Genomic DNA, 21,392 nt, shown 5'->3' with positions numbered 1-21,392 from the left:
CCAGGGCTTAAAAGGAAAAAAAAAACACCTGAGTGTGATGAAATGTTTTGTTATGGAAAAGGGAGGATTTCCTGTGAATTGTGCCGTGAGAACGAATCTCGCCTGTGATTTATCCAGACTTCAGGTGCAGTGGCACTCTGGCTGCTGGCACCCAACTTCACCTGTTACCAGTGCATGAAGCACAGACTGAGTCTGAAAGGTTTTTGCTTTAATAGACACAATGTTATTAAAGATTTATCAACAGCACCATGGCAGAAAGCTTTTCCTTGTGACCACGGTGTATAGTGGCCTGTGCTCCAAAATAGAAAGGGCAGCTCAGGATTCACCCAAAATGCTCCTTCAATGCCAAAGCAATGGTACAGAATTAACTGGAGCAGTGCTGCCTGCCTGTCATCTCCTGCCTCTGACTTCTTTCCATTTGGCTCTAATAACATCCCTATGTAGTGGGTGAGACGAAGATGGAGAGAAAATTACCCCCACCCCGGATCCTGTAGTTTTGTAGTTTCATCAGGCCGTTGTTTCAGTCACATCCAAGGCTTGGTGATGCCCCTGATGCTCTGCTCTGGTCCCTTCACCTGGCACTTGGCACAAGGCTGCTCCTGCAGAGGCAGAGGGTTGGGGCCACTGCCCAGCACAGCACCAGCACAACCACAGCCTCCCACCAACACAGCTGCTCCTCTCCCCAGGGAGCCACAAACCAGTGGGAAAGGGGGGGAGTGCAGATACCACTTGCTCAGGAGTCAGGCTACAGAAGGGCACGGGATGAAGAGGATCTCTCCTCCTGATGAAGTTATCTCAGAGAACCTCCTCCACAACCACCCAGGCCCTGTTCAACAGAATCCAGTGCCAAGCTCTGGGGCTCCTCTTGTCCCCAAAGATGCAGCAGATGCAGTCCTGGCTTTGGGTTAGTGGCTCCACCTAAGGTTTCAAGTTGTCAGGGGAGATTTAGATTTGATATTAGGAAATATTTCTTCATGGAAAGGGCTGTCCAGCCCTGGCAGAGGCTGCCCAGTGGTGAGGTCACCATTCCTGGAAGTGTTTATAAAACATGTGGCTGTGGCACTTCAGGACATGGTTTAGTGGTAAGCACGGTGGTGGTGCCACATCAGCCTTAATTAGGTGTTTTCCAACCTTAACAATTCCATGATCCCATGATTCTCCTGCTACAGCAACAAGTTCCTTTGGTGGGATGTTCAACACTGCTCATAGAGGCACCCAGGCCAGCAGTTCCCCCTTAGCCAGAGAACAGAACTGTAACAAATCTGTCTGCATGGCTTTCCTTGGGTGGTCAGAGCAGCAATTAAAATGAACTGTGTGTCAAAGTCCCTTTCCAGCAAGCACCAGTGCACCTCCAAGGCTTCATGGGCAGTGACCCTTGGAACTCCCAAAATGACACAAAATCAAGGATTAACCCAGTCTTTGAACTGATAAGTCCTGTTTAACTTCAGATCCCTAAACATGCTAAGCAGAAAAACGTGCACAGGTGAAAATGTTAAAAATCTGGTGCAAACACCCAGAAAGAATTAACCATGAAGAGGCCAGAGCCCAGGAGGGGCTGATTGGCAGCCACGGGAGGGCAACAACCACGGGGCACTTGTGCAAGAAGAGCAGTGTATTAACTACAAGAAAAACAGCAACATTCTTCTCTCAGATTTTATTTCAATTTAATTTCCAGCTTCACCCCATTAAAAAGAGAAATACATTAATTTCCAGAGGATTCAAGAAGATGCACGTTCAGGGAAATTCCTACAGGACACAGGCCCTGTGAAGTGCAGCAAACTGAATTTTGGCAGTAGAGCCAAGGCATGGCATAACATGGAGTAGCATCTGTGCACACAGAATGGAAAAGCATCCACAACGACACATTTTGACCAAATATGTTTTCAATTTATTACAGTATGAGAAAAATAACGACAAATGAAAGAAACAAAAGGAATAGCTTTGCCTCAGCAAAGGCACTTTTAACTGCAAACTCCATCCAGCAGCTGTAAAGCAGCCCAGTGCATCCCAGAATGAATCATCACTTCATTCCCACTCCAGCTCATCAGGCATATCATCCTTCACCAAGTCCTTTAAATAGCAGTCTGGCATTAAATGGAATTGTGCAAATTCTTTGTAGGATCTATCACTTTGTTTCCCAGCTTTCTGCACAGTGACGGTCCTGTCACTCGGCCTTTCATTTCCACAGCTCCTGTACAATTCCTGCTTGCAGCATGGGAGCCACAGTGCTCACAAGGATGGCCTCCACCCTCAGCATGGAACCACCTGCAACCCAGCTGGGACAACTTCCCTGCACAGAGTGAAGCCTGTTTATAAATTAATCCAGCACAGGCCAAGCTATTCTTTGACTTGCCAAGGAAACTGAAAATTCTGCAGCTAAACAGCTTCATCCAAGACCCTGCTCGATTTATTCCCAAGTCCATAACACTGTTTGCCCAGAAGGACCTGACTCCCATGCAGGTGCACATGTGCTTCCTACAGGAGCTGAAAATGGAATTATCACTGTCCAGATGTGCATAGATGTGCTTGCAGAGAAGCAAGCTCCTGAAAGAAAAATATTCCACGAAAAAGAATCTCTCCCAGCCTATGCACATGCCAGTTTTATAGGCAGCCTGACATTCACTGTTCAAATTAATAACTGGCACTAATGAAGGAACAGATTGTTTTCTATTCTTTGCTGTTAGGTCCTTTAACACTAGGATGAACCAAGACTCACTTTTCTTTCTCCTTCCAGCTCTAACCCTTGGAATAACGCACTCTGGATCATTTTTTTCCCTGAGAGACATTCTCATCTCCAGCAGCCTCAGGAAGGGAGGAAATACAGCCCTAGCCACAGTAAATTTCCTGTACCATACTGGGACAGAATTCTTCTCCCAGCCCTGGCACAGGCTGCCCTGAGAAGCTGTTGCTGCCCCACCCCTGGAAGTGTTCTTTGGAAGCTCTACAGTAGTTTGATCTTATATTGTGGTGCCCAAACTGCCCCCAGCACTCGAGGTGAGGCTGCCCCAGTGCAGAGCAGAGTGGGCCAATCCCCTCCCTGGCCCAGCTGGCCATGCTGGGCCTGGTGCCCCCCAGGACAGGGATGTCCCCCCTGGCTGCCAGGGCAGTGCTGACTCATAACAAATTTTCCACCCACCAGAGTTCCCAGGTCACTTTGCACGGTGCTGCTCTCCAGCATCTCCTTGCCCAGCCTGTCCAGGGCTGCCCCACCCCAGGTGCACAATCTGGCACTTCCCCCTGTTGAACTTCACTTGGCTGGTGACTGCCCAACTCCAACTAGTCCACGTCTCTCTGCAGAGCCTCCCTTCACTTCACTGGGAAAGGGAAAGCTAAATTGATCTGGAACATTCTCTAGGCAGTCTGAAGTGCTTCAGGTCAGACATTCCTCTCCCTGGAACACCCCATGGGCTGGGAACCAGCACTGAGTGTGCCAGGGAACAAGGCAGGCTGGGATGAGGCACCAACAGGGAATCAGAAGACACAGTGACTACAAGGCACACGTAAAGGGAACTGGCCCCCATAAACTCCTCACAGGTGCCAGTGCCCACCTGAGCTCAGGCAGTGACTATAAAGGATCTGGACAAAACAGACAATTCTGAGACAGAGACACATTTCTTAGTAAGGCTTTGAGTGCATGTGTTTAAGTTCTTTTCTGAAATTAATTGTCACAAAAGACAGGCCAGAGTTCTTCAAAAAGTTGTGATCCTTCATTTCAGTATGGAAAATACATATGCAAACATGGCTTCAGACCCACACTCACTTAACAGATCATTTTAAAGCTTGTAATAAAAATACTTTTTATACAAATGATAAATACTTTAAGCATTTACAAAAATAAACGGTCCATTCCCATAAAGAAGGCCATTATAACTGAAATTCCAAATACATCTGGAGGCAAGGCAATTATTGATGAAGCTAGTTAATAAAATCTTTGGTATGAGTACAGGACATTTTTATGCACCACTGGGTTCCTTTGGCCGATGTACTGTACAGACATGCGAAGAGTTTTTCCTTAATTTCTTGACATGTCTTCCAAATACAACATACAAATATTTCTAGCATGTCTTCCTATGATAATAGGAGAAAAGCCCAAGATTCTCCTGGCTCTTCCTATGACTTGTGTTTCTAAAACAGAATGATGAGAGGAAAAAGAGAAAGTGAACACAGTTAAATTTTGTTTTAGCTAGGAAGCAGCATCTGCAAAAAATAAAAACCAATTGAAAATAACTCTAGAGGAAAGCCCATTTCCTTCCATTTGTAGAAATCAACTGCCAAGAGAGACAAACAAGGAATCTGTTCAGATTAAAGACTGTCTTTAAAAAGAGCCTCTATTTGTGGCATCCTCTGTAGGCAAAATATCCATTATTTATGCCTCAGCACGTCTGCTGTGCAATTTGTATCCGGAGCTGATTAATGAATGATGCCACCTTGACCCACCCTGTTAGGGAGCCCTGTCAGATGAGGAACCCAGCTTGCTCCATCCCTGCTGAGGAAGGCAGCCAGGAGAAGCCCCTGAGCAGCTCACCTGAGTTACAGCAGTACCAGAACAGGGCCAGTCCTGCAGCCACGCTGAAACACGCCAGGAAGAACACCGGGCCTACAGAAATGGCAAGGAAACACACTGAGACAGAGCAGGGCAGCACAAGTTCAGCTCAGTTCATAAATCACCAATTGCTATCAATATGCATAATTAAGCATATTCAAATGAAGCTTAACATATTCACAGTTCTGTATGTTCTGTAGCTAATGTACTGTGAAGCACATTTACTGGACTGCAATTAATTTTTACTACAGTTGCTTTGCCACCATTCCCTGTTCCCCTCTGCTCATCTAGCTATACCCTATGGTATTTAAGGAAAAGTTTCCAAACCAAATCTCCTGGAAATTGCCTGCCTGGAATTACACACAGTTTAATGGTGATGGTCAGTACTGATGTTCAGTAAAACCTTTCAAATTCATACTTTTCCACTGACAAAACAGCATAAAGATTTATATCTGCTTTTTTATCCCATACTCTGTGGTTACTATCTCACTAGAAACAGAGATACAATTACACTACACCTCTCTTAGCAGATACAATTAAGCTACACCCATCAATTTAAGGACAAGTGTACTGCTTCAACAAATTCTTAGAGCTGACTACGTGGACAAGGACACTGGAGAAACAGCAAAGGAGCAAGGATTTGGTTGCTCCTTGGCATGGACCCTCCCAAGGAGGGTGGTTAGTGGCCAAACAATCTCTAGTCTGAGGCTGGCTCAGAAAAAAAAAAAAGAAAAAAAAAAAGTAATAAGTAAAAATAAAATAAAATAAAATATTACTTGTTTGTCTTATTCCAAGCATTTTCTCTGTTCATCTTGTATTGTTATGCTGCAGACAGCAATAGCAATGTGGAAAGTCTGAACAGCAATTTGGTTCAATAGTCAGAGCAACACACCACAACAGAAAAATATACACAGTAGTTTCTGCTACTTATTTCAGTTTTCTCTCAGGAAACTACAAAAAAGGCATAATTCATTATTGTATCTAAATCTGTAAATAAAATACTGAACTTAAATGATACAACAGTTCATTATAAATTGTAAGAACTCTTCATCTTTATTTCAGAACTTCCTTTTCAAAACATCCTACTGTGAAAAAAATATTTGTCTCTGTAATCTGGCATTGAACAGAGGGAGGGAAAATAATTAATATGTTTTCCTAAGGAAAATATATTTAAGATCTTCCTTCCTTTCTGTCCTTGCTTTCAAATGATTTGTAGTTAAATTGAGAGCTTAAAAAAAAAAATGAAAAAAAATTGAAAAGCATAAAAAAAGGATAAAAAGGATAAAAAAAGAGTTACTGATGGCCTTACACAAAATTAATAGACAGGCATTGAAAGAATCACAGGAAATGAAGAATTTAGCTGTAATAGTGCAAACAATACTATCGTAAATATTGATTATACTCTATAGTCTCTTCAATTTCCTGGCACTGGTTTCCTCAACAGTAGCTCAGTATATTTTCCTCCATTAATTCTACTTAACTTGTGACAGTAAAGACATCATAAGCCAAAGTAGTTGTTACATGAAGTGCAAACTGCATGATATAATAAATTGCATCATAATGTGCAAAGGCATTCCATCCAGTGACACCGTATGATTTATTTACCCCTGTCATTTAGCATATATTGCTCCTTGTCAGTGTCTATCTCTGTGGGATCTGGGGTTTCTAGAAATAAAAGCAACACATGAAAAGTTAGTACTCAGCTCAAGCAAACAAACAAACATAATCAGCACATGCAAAATGGTGGAAAACAACATATTTCAGAAAAATATCCAATATTGACATAAAGTATTAACCCCTCCAACTGTAAATCATTGCTAGAGTTAAAGCTGGACTGATCAAAAGACATGGGCACAGAGTCACCTGAATGCAACTACAAATAGCTGCAGCCCCACCTCTCACCTGCTTAAGCACTGACCACATAAATAACATTACACTTGTTTCCCAGGTTAGGAAAGCAGGAGATAATCCTTCACAACACCAGCAATTTTCATTGTAATACATACAAACTCTTTGTTCCTAGATGCACTAATCTGAAAACACCTCTATAATATAATGTATAACCATTCTTTGTTCTTGAGCAAATCCCTGGGCATTGATGTATTTAGCAGGTAAAGCACATAAAAACACTTCTTGGTGCAGATCATTTACAAAATGCAGGTCTCAGCTGAACACATGCCCAGCTTCTTCAAAACTCTGTAGGTTCTACATGCTAATATTTGGTACAAGTAATTCTGGCCTCTATCTTTCTGCAAATTCTAGTAGAAAAGGAGGTTGGCTTTAGGACAAGGTGTTCAGTAGTTCCCAGTCTGGCCAGAAAGACCCTTTCAGAGCTGCCTTTGCCACAGAGATGTGGAGATCATGCTGTCTGCAGCAGGGGTGTGCACAGCTGTCACCAGACACGGCACAGGAGTGACCTTCCAGAACAAACTGCAACACTGTTTTAGCCAAATCTTTCTGTAGTCATAGAATCACAGAATCAAAAAGGTTGGAAAAGACCTCTACCATAAACAAGTCCAAATATCAAAGGGTTAGGAAGTTTAAAAAAGAAAAAAAGGTAAAAGCTCTGAATCTAGCTGTCAATAGGGAAGAATTTAAGACTGATGGGTTTCAACTACTCTCCTTCTTTTTACATGACACCAGGATCTAGAAGAGGTGCCTCGAAAACTGCCCTGTCCAGCCAGGCAGAGACAGGGGATCATCTCCCCTGCTGAGGATATCCCTCTCTGTAGGGGAACAGGACAGAAGCATCTGGAGCCCTTTGCTGTAAAGCCTGTGAGTCACAGGAGCAGCAAGGATTGCTGCAAAGCCTCTGTGAGCACGGTGTGCCCCTGGCAGCCTCACCCAGCCTGCCCCTTTGAGGGGCTGCTGTCCTCCCTAGGAATTCCAGCTAGAGAATCCTCACACTGCACAGGAGAGCACAGACAAATCTCTGCCACTTCTATCGCTGCGTGGGGCTGATCTGAGCCTTTATCCCTTCAGTCTGTGTCAGCATGGAGAGAAAAACATTTTCTGAGTCCCTTGGGAACTGCAGTTTGCTGCCCACACCGTGTGCCTTACCCCCCCTCTAGTGGTAATGTTCAGACATTACCAGACACTTCACTGGCAATTTACACTTCAGGCAAAGAAATTTTGTTCTAGCACAAATTTTAAAGCTGTCTTAAATATGAAAAATATTTGAAAGGATTTCCTTTGTTGAAAAAAATCTGTCCCATGTATAGCTGCGTGTAGCTATTACAGAACTCTGTCCTGGCCATGGTTCATCCATCATCATCATCAGTAATTTCTCCAGCTGTTTGTAATGCTGCTTGCTTCAGCTCAGCCTGCATTTACAACAAAATCCCCATGTTAGGGATTTTCCTTTTTCTTTACATTTACAAATTCTAGTGGCAATTCTGTAAATGCTTTGTGCTAAATTTAACAACTACTGCTAAGAGCATTACAGAATGGTTTGAGTTGGAAGGGACCCTGAAGACCATCCAGTTCCAACCTCCTGCCATGGGCAGGGACACCTCCAGGGACCAGGGTGCTCAGGACCCCACAGATCTTGGCCTTGAGCACTCCTTGAGCACTTCCAAGGAATAACACTTGAGTAATGAATTGTGCATGTTGGACTTCTGAAGCATAATGCCTTTAATACTGAAAATGTCCAAGTTCACTTCAATGAGAAGTTATTCCTCATATTGATGGAGCCTTCCCTGAAGCATGAAAGTGTTTGCATTTTTAGCTCAAAAAGCTGCACAGATGTTTCTTGACCATTCAATCCAGAATGCAGACATTTGTTTTAATTACAGAACTCTAAGAAGCAGCAAGCATATTAACACAATCATCTCAGTATTTATTACTTAGGTCAACAGAAAGAAACTGCCAAACCTCGGCACACAGTAATGTTTTAACTCAGTTCTTTAAATTATCCTCATCCTTCTGAGGATGGTAACATAGAAGAGTGTACCAAGATAACAGAGAATTTAGTGACTTTTGGTTACTGAAGTCAGCAGTTTGCAGCAGCAGCAGCAAAACAGTTTTTGGGTGCCACAAGGAGCTGTAGGTTTAACAAGAAGCATTTCTACACAGGTATTTGTTATGCAGAGTCTGAACATGAGAAACCCTAACCCTGCCTATTCATGGCTACCTGAGGAAAGCTTGGAGTCACCACGTAAATCATGTGCAAGGATGAGCACATTTCTGCTCTAGCTAAAAGTGAAAACATCCCACAGACCCTATCCAAGTCTCCTTGTAAAGCTACATTTTCAAAAATGGCTTGTAGAATGTGCTATTGAACATTAAAAAGCTTCAACTCTTAAACATCAAAACAATCCTGAAATTTTACTCTTAGTGACTACACCAAGACTTCTCAAACTGCTTTTAATTCATAAAGGCTGTCTGCTAACTGCTAGTCAGCCTGACAGAAAAACCTGTTTCTTGAGCTCTACCCAAGTCAAAATGACAGATCCAAGACAGTCTGACTGAAGAGCCTGTTCCCCAAAGTGCAAGACTTCTGCAAGGTGAACATCAGATCAAAGCATTGCCTTCGGTCTGCTGCGAGGCTCAGTCAGCTGGGACTGGGGCTCATCTGAGATTCTGAGGCTTCCCCAGTTCACAAGGATTCAGGTATGGATGTGGGGTTAACTCTGTAGCAGGCAAGAAAATGGTCTTCCACCAGTTTGTGCTGGGTAATACACATTGCTTCTTCCAAAATCAAAGACAAAATTAAGGTAATTACAATTTTACATTACAAAATCCCTTTACAGCTTTTGGAAAACTCAAGTCAGAAGGAATTAAGGTATACCCCAAAAATTATTTCAGTTACTTGTTTACTTGTATTTTTTATAACCTGTTTAGGTTGTTTAAATGACCTGCACTGCATCTGAAGCGAGGTTTTGTAATACACAGGTGAGGAAAACCACAAATCAATCAACTTACAAATTAACTTACTCAAGATTTTCCTGCTTGGCAGGTCATTAAACAGCTGTTCAGCATTGATCTGCAGAGCCCTGTAAAACTCCTGACAGTGTCTGTCTCCTTTCTTTTGGAGGTGTTTTAACAGATCTGAGAGTCTGGTTTGGAGTGATGCCTTTGGGTTCCTGAACTGTAAGAGAAAAGCATTTATCAGAAAAGAGATTAAAACAGAAGAGAGATTAAAAGATCAATTTTACATCACTATGCCAGGGAACAAAGTTACAGAGCTTCTTTGATATTTACTAAAAGAATGAGCCAAAAAGGGAAACCTAAAAAGGACATACATGCACTGCACAGCACTGAGCTCCATGTGGTCAGCAGAGTCTGATGGAGAGCACATTGCCTCTCCTGCCTTTTTCTGAAAGACTCTCTGCATTTGATGTCTTCCCTGCATCCAAGCTGACATGGTACTTGCTATCCTACAAGTTTAATTCTTACAGCTGTAGATAGAATATTTCAGCAAATCTTATAATATGAAATAAAGTTTGATGCTTTCAAGTTTGCCCTTAGCTCCCTAGTAATGATCCCCAAAAAGGCAGTTTATAGTGCTTATCCTAGTCTCAACGCTGGAGCATTCATCATCCCAAGATTTCCTATTTCATCGTTTGTTTATTTGCAGCACAGTTAACTGCTGTGTACCCACTTCAACAGGCACAAAGTCCCATTACTTTAGTTGGCAAACAGCTGCAGAGGAAAATACATTTTTTCTGTAGTGCTAAATGTGATGAGTATTAGGAGACCTTGCAAAGAGAAGGAAAATGCAGCACTAGCCTTACACATCAAACTTATTTCCACTTATTTTGAAAAAATCCGAAGCCATTCTCAGCAAAGCATCACATTTCATAGCAGCACAGTGGATAACCTTTGGAGCATACTGAGCTAGGAACAATTGCTGCTTGAGGGGGACAGGAATGTCACAGACCTTACACAACACTCCTTATTCTGACAAAATTCCCACAGGGTCTACCAGATACAGCTGGTTTAAGCTTCTTAAACACTCACTAGAGTTGATACAAACTTGCCTGGACCCATAAAAAACCAGTTCATCTTTGCCTAAGTGCAGAAGTCACAAATCATGTTTCAGATTCTTTAAGGATTTATTTTGAACTTCTTGAGGGAAGTGGCATAGACAGCCTCAGTAAAATGATCTAGCTCTGCTCTACACCACAAAACACTAACTGTCCCCATGGAGTTTGATTATGGTAGAATTGGACCTACTTTTCCTGATGTTAAAATATCGATATGCCAAAATCCTGTGCAGACATGAAGCCAGCAGAGGGCAAGTACAAACTATTACAAGTAGGATTGTGGAAGCTCTTAGCTGACTTTAATTTTGTCTCTACACAAGATTAGAAGCTTTTTCTTCCTAAAAAGAGCTATCCATTTTTGAAAGCTTCATGTCAGGGAGGGTAGCCGGTGGCACCACTGCAAGATATTAACTCCATCTACTTCCCACAGTTCCACACTTACTAGTGGGACTAACATCCCCCACTTCTCTACCAATACTTAAAATTATTAATTGGTTACCAAAACTGATTGAGCTAATATAGATGATTTTGTGGGCAGAGATGGATGCAGCACAGATCACCTGGTGTGCCACTCCACACCACCTCATGTGAGGAGACAGGCACGCCAGGAATGTGGTCGCAGGATGGGTGTGCACTGGCTGCAATCTGCGTGCCCCTGATCGTGGCAGGGACCGTGGCATTGAACTGCTGCTGAAGAGAGCATCCTCTCTCATGACCACTTGGCACAGGGAACGTGCCAGCCCTGTGACTGCTCCTCTGACATGAGGTGCCAGATACAACTGGTCAGCAAGCAGGAGGTGAGCCAGACTGGCTGCATGTGGCACCAAGAGTTGTGTCGGGAAGAGGGTGACCCTCAAAAGCAACAGAGCACTCAGACACACAGCAAAACTCCTCAAATTACCTTTTCTGCTTCTTCATTGGTAAGAATTTGGGGATAGACTCTGTTAAGCTGAAGAACAATTTTATCAACCACTTGCTCATTCAGTCGGCTAGTGCTTGTAAGGAAATGCATGTCATGCTGCAGCCGTTGACAGTACGACTGATCTAGAGATAAAATAACACAGAACAAAACACAGCAGTTAATTAATAAGCCCTTTTAAAATTCCATAAATTTCATTTTCCTACCAGTGATTAAATAGCTAAAATAAAATTATCACCACCACCTAATATTAGAAAGCTGAACTATCTGTTAGGGAAACACAACAATGTCATGTGCTTTCAAAGACCCATCCACTTGAAATTACACAAATCCAAACTTCTGGCTGGTCACTCCTACTGCCTCTCTCTTTCCAAAGGGAGAAGGCTCTAAATCATTTAGAAGTCAAGCTGTGATGGATATTTAATCAAATACAGCACTGAAGTTAATAAATCACTGAAGATAAATTCTTTATCACTTCTGAAGTCAGATTATGACGTTTATGACAAAACAGAACCTTCAGGTTATATTGGTTGCCAAAAAACCCTTCGTAATTTTGTTTCTGCTTAACTATTCTTAGCATAAAAAACTTCATGTTGCTTTCTGTACAAGAAACATCAAACAGGATTTTGTTTGTCACAATCCCCTGCACATATTTCTCTATGATCTACTTTCACTGCCCTTCTGGATAAAGCCACAGGGCCCTAAGGAGCTGCAATGCCATTTCACATTTATCATAGTAAATTAATAAATACAGCTTCATTTCAAATTTGTAGACTGAGATCAGCCCTTCCTTGCCACACTGCAACATGCAAACACTCTCATCCATACCTGGGCCCTGGGAGCATAAATGCTGCCAACCACCTTTAGTCAGGCAGGTACACATTCCCAATTAATAACTCCACTAATATTTACATAAGGACTTTGGACACTGTCTCTGACACCACTGTGTCTTTATTATGGTTTCATCTTTGGTTTGTTTTCCCCTTAAAAGCCTTCTTACCAAGCAAACAAACAGGATCATTAAGGAGATAAATTTAAATACAACAGACACAAAATCCAATGCAGCTCTCTGACATTCTCTGTAAAACACAGAACTTGCAAACATCCGTTCCAGAAACCTCTGTGGTGTCTGTTGTACAGTGAAAACACGAGCTGCTACTTCCTGTAAAACTCCTAGGTGATTTTCATAAACATTATACAGGAAAGCTGGAAACCAAAACCTGCAAGGTGTGGATCTGATGATCAAACCATTTGTACGTGTCCATGACAACTCCTTTCAGAAGCGTCTCTCAACAAAATGTTAGCTTAACGCTAATTTAGTTTTGGCTTTTCCCTTTCAAGAGCCTAAGAAAGGGAGGCCAAGGATTTAAGAAGGAGACTGGCTGCAGAGAAATGTTCTGAGATGATCAGATGGCACTGTTTACCAAATGCACCTGCGAAGAGTCTGCTCCTCTGGGCTGGAAGGATGACAGAAAGGTGAAAAACAAGATGCTGCCCTCCCCTGCTACTCTCATCCACTACCATGTGCTACTGCAAGTTACCAGAAGTCAAAAGTCTCTGACAGCAAGTCAAGAGAATCACAGAATCATTTAGGTTGGAAATGAACCTTAAGACTATTAAGTCCAACCATCCATCCAGCATCACCATATTCAGCACTAAACTCTGTCCTGGAGTGCCACATCCACACAATTTTTGAACATTTTCAGGGATGGTGACTCCACCACTGCCCTGGGCAGCCTGTACTAGGGCAACCCTTTCAATGAACAAATTTTCCTTAATATCCAAAGTAAACCTCTCCTGGTGCAACCTGAGGCCATTACCTCTCATCTTTTTGCTTGGTGCTTGGGAGGAGACTGACACCCACCTGTCAGGGAATTGTAGTCTTCAGTAAATCATTTTTACTTGAAACAGTTTTTAAAAGACAAGAGGAAAACGTAGCAAAACTGCAGTGAGCAAGACACTAAAAAGCATTTGAAAGCAGAGTGCGACATTAGGTTACACACAGTCCCAGACCTCCACGCTCCATACGATGGCTGAAACAACCGGGCCTCCGAGTCACCTGTGTGTTCCCCAGGTGCAGAGCGAGCCGGCTGGAGGCTGGGGTTAAACAGCTCATTTACACAGCCAGTGTGCCGGCGTGTGGGACGTGGCACTGCCGGGGACACCGGGGACACCGGGGACACCGGGGACACCGTGCCGGGGCTCCGCACGCCCCTGCTGCCCGCGGCCGGCCCGGCCCCGCCCGCCGCCACAGCGGCCCGGCCGTGCGGGAACCCGCGGTGCTGCCGGGCCCGTGCGGGGCCCCGGGGCGCTCACCCCGACCCACGGCCGTGCCGGGGCCGCGGAGACACCGCCACGCCGGCCGGGGGCTCCGGCCAGGCCCGGGAACGCGGCTCGCCTCACCAAGGCTCCCCGGAGCCCGCCCGTCCCGCACTCACCGGCCATGGCAGCGCCAGCCCCGCCCGGCCCGCGGCCTGAGCCCCGCGGCCTTCCTGCCAGGCCGGGCCGGGGCGGGCGGCGCTGGGCCGGGCTCCGCCTCACGGGCCCGCAGCAGGAAGCGCCGAGCCGGGGAGCGGAGCCCAGGGCGGGGGAGCAGCCGGGGCCGGTCCCACTCAGCCCCCCGAGCCCAGCCCGGGGCTCCCAGCGCCTTCAGCTTCCAGCTCAGTTCTTCAAATGTCCCTGCTCACCAGGCCGTGCCGCGAATTTACACTTGCACAGCCAGGAGTTTTTAAAGAATTAATGCACGATTAGTAAAGCCGTGATGTCCAGAAGTAAACACACTGTCCAGAACACCATGTCTACATCTTCACAACACACATGTAGAATTTATATTTTCCCTGTGCTGCAGCACAAGGCGTGTTTAAATGCAGCTGGACACGTAAGGTCCATTGGGCAGGTAGCGACTCAAGCCCAGCTTCTCTCATAGAAAAGGTTGCAGTGAAACATCTAATTAATTGGGATATTTAACTTTGTGAGGGGAAAAAGTACAAGCAAATTTGTGGATGTAAAACCTGCCATTTGCACTAAATGTTATCAACAATTAATTACCTAGCAAGGGATGGAAGAGAATATGCCTTGCTAGGGATAAATATGCAGAAGATTGAAGCATTGTCAAACGCTGTGACATTCACAGTGCATATCCTTCAGTAGATCGGTAGAGCATAAACACCCTGAGTTTATCCTTTCTACCCTCTGGAATCCAGATCTTCCTAAAAGCACAAAAATAATTTTTAAACTTATTATTATTGCACATGGAGACCTCGATCACGCCTGCATTGGTGTGATTTTGGCAATGTATTTTAGTGAAGAAATAGGAATATTGTGAAAAGGAACTTGGAATTTTATAATTCCTTTTGTCATATATTTTTAAGACCATTTTGGATGGGACTGAGCTACCTGGCACTGTGGAAATGGCAGGGGTTTGGAACAAGATGATCTTTAAGGTCCCTTCAACCCAAACCATTCTTGTATTCCACTCTTCACTTCCACATGTATATTAAAACACTACAGCAGGAGGGGCTGCCTAATACTAAGAAGCAGAGGGAGAATACCATGCTGAGGGTTTTTTATGACCCCTTTATACCTCTGTGAATTCATTGCATTTTGTACTCTGCTAAAAAGTTGCCCTGGAAACCTTTAGAAATTTTATAAATTTTAAATTTAAAAGCTTTTAGAACTTTTTACACGATGGGAATCTTGAACACTAAACAGAAAACCTGTTGGTCAATCTTAGTGTGACATGGACTGAAATCTCTGATACAAATCTAAATGTTTTTCAGCACGCAGTGATTCCAAGTGAGTGATTCACAGTGAGTGAAGTGGAAGCGAAAATCAATCCCTGAGGAATGCTGCGATGTACGGAGCCACTGTGCACGGAGGTATTTTTGTCCTGCAGACTCGGGCAAATCCACAAGAAGAGGAGGTTAAACATATCTCCTCCTCATGCCGGTGGCACGCAGGACCTCTGCAGCGGGCTGGGCTGGCTGTCACACAGCCTCGCACAGGAGATCCTGCGGAGCCTCAGGCCGTGCCCGTGCTGCCCGGAGGGAACCAGCGGGCTGGGGCTGGCCCCGAGTGCCCTCCCCTGGTGACACTCACAGCCAGCGACACTCACAGCCGGTGACACTCACAGCCAGCGACACTCACAGCCGGTAACACTCACAGCCAGTGACACTCACAGCCGGTGACACTCACAGCCAGTGACACTCACAGCCGGTGACACTCACAGCCAGCGACACTCACAGCCGGTAACACTCACAGCCGGTGACACTCACAGCCGGTGACACTCACAGCCGGTGACACTCACAGCCGGTGACACTCACAGCCAGTGACACTCACAGCCGGTGACACTCACAGCCAGCGACACTCACAGCCGGTAACACTCACAGCCAGTGACACTCACAGCCGGTGACACTCACAGCCAGTGACACTCACAGCCGGTGACACTCACAGCCAGCGACACTCACAGCCGGTAACACTCACAGCCGGTGACACTCACAGCCGGTGACACTCACAGCCAGTGACACTCACAGCCGGTGACACTCACAGCCAGCGACACTCACACCCAGTGACACTCACACCCGGTGACACTCACAGCCGGTGACACTCACAGCCGGTGACACTCACACCCGGTGACACTCACACCCGGTGACACTCACAGCCAGCGACACTCACAGCCAGTGACACTCACACCCGGTGACACTCACACCCGGTGACACTCACAGCCGGTGACACTCACAGCCGGTGACACTCACACCCGGTGACACTCACACCCGGTGACACTCACAGCCAGCGACACTCACAGCCAGCGACACTCACAGCCAGTGACACTCACAGCCGGTGACACTCACAGCCGGTGACAGTCACACCCAGTGACACTCACACCCAGTGACACAGCCGGTGACACTCACAGTCGGTGACACTCACACCCAGTGACACTCACAGCCGGTGACACAGCCGGTGACACTCACACCCGGTGACACTCACACCCGGTGACAGTCACACCCGGTGACATTCACACCCAGTGACACTCACACCCAGTGACACTCACACCCAGTGACACTCACACCCGGTGACACTCACACCCAGTGACACTCACACCCAGTGACACTCACACCCGGTGACACTCACACCCAGTGACACTCACACCCGGTGACACTCACACCCAGTGACACTCACACCCGGTGACACTCACACCCAGTGACAGCGGGGGACGCGAGCAGCGGAGCTCAGAGCGCTCCGGGCGAAGTGCGAACCCCGCTCCTGACAGAGCCCAGCCTTCCCAAAACCCTGGTTCATTTCAGAGCTCTGACTCCCAGTTTAGCGGCCGTGCGAAGTGACCGGCACCACAGCGTTTTTATTTCCCAGCACACTGATTTCCTGCTTAGCTGATCTCAAAAGCCACTACTGCTTCTCCCCGCTAAACCGATTTGTTTATTTGAGTGAGTTATCTGACTTATTAAATATCACCCTTGTCCTGGCAACATCATCATGTAGTGTTTGGTTTTATCTGTTAATTGTTGAATCACAGGACACTCTGTTATATTCCCACCGCCAGAGGACTGGATCTCTTTGGCAACAGATTGAGTCCAGATAGCGCAAGCAGCTCCTCTAACAGTCTTTCTTTGTGCTTAAGAAAACACAATAAAGTATTTCTTAAAAGCTCAGATTGCGCACTAGGCTCCCTTCAGCAAGTTTTAGTCAATAATTTACAAAAACAAGCTCTAAGAAGGGGAAGAAAATGTGAAGGCAGTGACCGACTGGCCACTCCCGTCAGAGCCACTTCCCCTCTGGCTCTGAACTCCTGTTCCTACAAATTTCCATCTTTCAGCCCGTTGTTTTGCCCGAATTCCTCCTTACAAATGTGCACTTACAGCTTCTGTAGAGCATCATCCATGGGTTTCGGGGTGGGTGCGTGCCGTGGCCGGCACACGTCCCACCGCGGTGCAATCCTCCTTGCGGGATAAGCAGAGGTCACGGGCAGCTTTGGGAAGCGAAAGTAAACGGGGAGGGAGCGAGTCCGGCTGTGACAGCCGGCAGAGCTCTGCCAGGAGCGATGGGCGGCTGCTCCTCTGCGCCTGGGAGCCAGCAGCAATTTGCTGGGGATTTTAAAGGACGTGTAATTAGCTCCGAGAACCAAGATGTTTGTTTACTCAAAGTTATGAAAGCTTTTTTGTGTGTGCGCTAATAATTTCTAGTGTTGCTTTGCATATAAAATGGGTTCTTTTCCAAACTTATTTATATAGTCAGAGTATGATTATTGGTATGATTACTTTGTTGGTTAGAAGGCGATGAAGAAAAAAGTTCTGACTCCAAACACAAAAGGAGAAGCTGTGCTGCAAATTCCCAGCTCTTTATTCCCAAGCAGTTAAGCCAAACCATGAAATGGGAACAGAACTGACTTGGATGAAATAATCTCCCCCCAGAGGCTGCTGGCACTGCCCAGGCTCCCCAGGGAATGGGCACAGCCCCAAGGCTGCCAGAGCTCCAGGAGAGCTCGGACAGCGCTGCCAGGGATGCCCAGGGTGGGATGTTGGGGGGTCTGGGCAGGGCCAGGGGTTGGACTCCATGACCCCTCAGGGTCCATTTCAGCACATTAAATTAATTCAATGATAAGAATGAGAATTCAATGATATCCTGGAGCATCCATAGGTCTGGAAACCCCTGGTGAGTTTTAACTTTCTGTGTATTCACTTTGTACACGGGGAATTACACACCCCTGATTCTGCTCTATGATACTCAATCCTTGGAAATTTTAACAGCATTAGTAAAACAAGAAGATGGTGCAGATAATGAAAAAATTCTGTATCTCTTGTTCCTGGCATAAGGGAAGAATGGGTATGTAGAACAGATCCAAGTATACTGATCACAAATAATCCTGGCAAATATCGCACGGATTCTGGAGAATGAACAGCCAGCTTCACAAACATTTCAATACTGCACTTGGCTTCTTATCTTACCCCTTGTAAAGCACAAATCAAATTGTACACATGAGAAAATATACTCAAATAATTATTAAAAAAAACCCAAACAATTGAATTCTTTGAAGACAGGAAGCAAATAAAGCTGTTAGAGCATCCTCCCCTTAAAATAGGTGTGTAAATAAACAGTTGACAGATTTGGCAAACTGATGTTCTGCAGAGCTGTGGGAAAGGAACAAAGCCGCTTGGGGTGCATGTCCTCGCATGGAAGTCACCCCTGTGCCAGCTCCAGGCCTCTGATCCCCACAGCCAGGAATGATGGAGAGGATGGTATGCAGCCAGCATGAAACCCACAGCCTGAGTGAAGTAAAGGCCAGTACCAGGCATGGGTTAGAAGCCACTGCAGACTCCAGTTTATAGATACAACGTATGTCCTGTGTGAAACACTTCTGTGAGCAGTGTGCAAGCCATCAATTTCATAAAATACACAAGGAAATGCAAGTGTTCTGTAGCAGAAATAGGAGCTTGAATCCAGCTGGAACCACTGGCCAGCAAATATTTAGGAGTTACAAGGTTTTAAGTGTCTATTTTAGAGTCTCAGCTGCTCCCATCTCCTTCCTGCACAGCGCTTTTCCCCCTTCTGACAGTAAATTATGTTTGCATGAGCAATAAAGCTAACTCCAGGGGGTGCAGCCATCAGAGCTAACCTCCCAGAGGGAGCCAAGCCACAAATCTTACACAAACAGTTTGGGTGTTGTTTCCTTATCTAGGTGTAGCTCTGCTGCCTCTTGCATGAACTGCCCAAATAAATGATCATCATGTAGTGCTCTGGCACAGGGACACTGAATTCACCTGCCTTCTGGGGTGCTTCCCAGGACTGCCAGCATCCCTGCCAGCTCGAGGGTGCACTTTGTCCCATCCAACATTACTCAGCTTTGCAAGTCAGCAGGAGCCAGGCTGTCTGCTCACACAAAGTGCTGACCCAAACATCCCAACAGGGAATTTATTTCACTTGCAGTCACATTATTGCATTTTAAAGCCACATAATAAAATTAAAACACCGGGAAACTAAATCATGGAATTCAGTGAACATAATCATAGAGATGGGAAGAGGAAGGAAATTCAAAGGAGCTGCTGAGAGGCAGGATCAAGGATATCTTGACCACCCTTCACACGTTCACTCTAAGCATAATATTGCCAGCAGGACAGAACACCTCCCTCCCATGCCTACAGCTCTTTTTAATCCTAGGTTGAGATGTATCTTCTTTGTGAGGGAATTGTTTAACCATTTGTTCTACACTTCTGGGGATCAGATAAACCCTTCCATTCTGGTACTTCTGAAGTTCTCTTCTCTCCCCTTATTAGATTTGCCCTTTCCCATTTTCTAAGGGCCAGGCCCTCACCACCCTCACAGCCAAGAATTTTCTTCCTGTACCACATCTAACCCTCTGGCAGTGAAAAGCCATTCTCCCTCATCCCCAGTCCCTCTCCAGTTCTCCTGGAGCCCCTTTAGGCTCTGGAAGGGGCTCTGAGGTCTCCCTGGATCTCCTCTTCTGCAGGGGAGCACTCCCAGCTCTCCCAGCCTGGCTCCAGAGGGGCTCCAGCCCTCGCAGCACCTCTGTGGCCTCCTCTGGGCTCTCTCCAGCAGCTCCAAGTCCTTCCTGTGCTGGGGTCCCAGAGCTGAACACAGAGATCTGGGTGAGATCCTACCAGAGCAGAGCAGAGCAGAGGGACAGAACCACCTCCCCTGACCTGCTGCCCACACTGCTGGGTACAGAAGCTGTGACAGGGGACTGAAAACTATAGGCAAAATAGTTCACAGCACAACTATGTCCTGATAAACAATGGCTAGTATTAATTGGATTAATTGAGAACTTAATTGGGTGGAGTGATGGGAAGTACATTCATTCTCCTTTCTGCAGTGCATGAGAAGAGTGTTGCAGGGTGTACATGGGTGTAATGTACAGTAGAACTGAGCTTATTAGAAATAAGAAAAAAGCTCTTTTTCTGCAACTTCCATGTTATTGAATTTCAAGCACGTGTTTTTGATCTCTGCAGAGTATTGCCAGGATAGAAGAGGGTATTTGCCAGCAAGTTACAGTAATTTGAATTTCAAAATGGAAGCTTCAGAACTGCAGGTCGTGAGAGGATGCCTGGTTCATACCAAGGGGATATACTATAAAACAATTACTGCAGCTTGCTATAAGTTTGTGTTTCTACCTATGAGAGGGATGTGATGATACCCATTAAACAGCTGATGACAGTATTAAGTAAGGCTTTAACTTGAACAAAAATAAATATACTATAAGTAGGATTTATTTGCATATAAACAGTAGAAAAAGAGCCATATCAGTTATTTAACCTGACTTACTTAACTATTTAAAAGGGACAAAACAAGGAAAAAAACCACCTTGTTTTCTCATATGATGAACAGATTAATAATAGGAAAAGAAGGCAGGCTTTCAAAAGCTACCTCAGCCCTTTATTTAGAGAGCTCTGACAGGGATGATGCTGCAGTGATCCCGAGCTGGCTGCTCCAGGAAGGCTGCACCACTGTCTCCACTCACACACCAGCTGCTCTCGCACTGGGACACTGCAGGAGCTACAGGAGGTCAGGGATGGGGGCCTGAGGTGTGGCACAGCACAACACCACATCCCTCCCTTTGTCCTCTCCTGCAGGCTGGCAGACCTGCAGATGGGCCTTTGACCAGTCTCACATGGTCCCTAAATGCAGAGCAGATTAAAGACCTTCCTCATCCAAAATGATGGGGCATTAAATTAAAACCATTTTTTGGTAGTTCTACCATGTTACTTTGTAAAAATATGGGGGAGTTTTATTTCTGAAATTCTTACAAAACCCACTGGTTGAAAGAAGACTGGAATCTGAGTGTTGTGTAATTATTATTGGCAACCTCATATGAGGCAAATATGCAAACTGGGTACCACTCTTTAGCTGTGCAGAAGGACATTATGCTTTTGCTATGGTCACACTGCACAGCACACAGCAGAGAACAGCTCTGGAC

General features: G+C 45.4%; 1 protein-coding gene across 4 annotated transcripts; it reads right to left on the bottom strand.

Annotated features, from left to right (window-relative positions):
- Positions 1 to 1,639: 1,639 nt before the first annotated feature.
- CARD19 (caspase recruitment domain family member 19) lies at positions 1,640 to 17,469 on the bottom strand. 4 transcript variants are annotated; one of them, XM_005532790.3, is made up of 6 exons: positions 17,323 to 17,469; positions 11,432 to 11,574; positions 9,479 to 9,632; positions 6,149 to 6,208; positions 4,526 to 4,597; positions 1,640 to 4,125 (listed from the first exon to the last, which is right to left on the bottom strand). In XM_005532790.3, the coding sequence occupies exons 1-6, from the start codon at positions 17,339 to 17,341 to the stop codon at positions 4,013 to 4,015; spliced, it is 561 nt and encodes a 186-aa protein (XP_005532847.2). In that variant the 5' UTR covers positions 17,342 to 17,469; the 3' UTR covers positions 1,640 to 4,012. The 4 variants fall into 4 exon arrangements, with proteins under 4 accessions (XP_005532847.2, XP_014116840.1, XP_014116841.1 ...); XM_014261365.2 differs by lacking the exon at positions 17,323 to 17,469 and adding an exon at positions 13,888 to 13,973; XM_014261366.2 differs by lacking the exon at positions 17,323 to 17,469 and adding an exon at positions 13,314 to 13,446.
- Between the last annotated feature and the right edge of the window lie 3,923 nt (positions 17,470 to 21,392).

Source organism: Pseudopodoces humilis, chromosome 13 (genome assembly GCF_049639895.1).
Source record: "Pseudopodoces humilis isolate 2021_Gansu_Grassland_sample_001 chromosome 13, ASM4963989v1, whole genome shotgun sequence".
NCBI classification, from domain to species: domain Eukaryota; kingdom Metazoa; phylum Chordata; class Aves; order Passeriformes; family Paridae; genus Pseudopodoces; species Pseudopodoces humilis.
The sequence above is the reverse complement of the archived record's forward strand: the minus strand, read 5'-3'. Positions and strand labels throughout refer to the sequence as shown.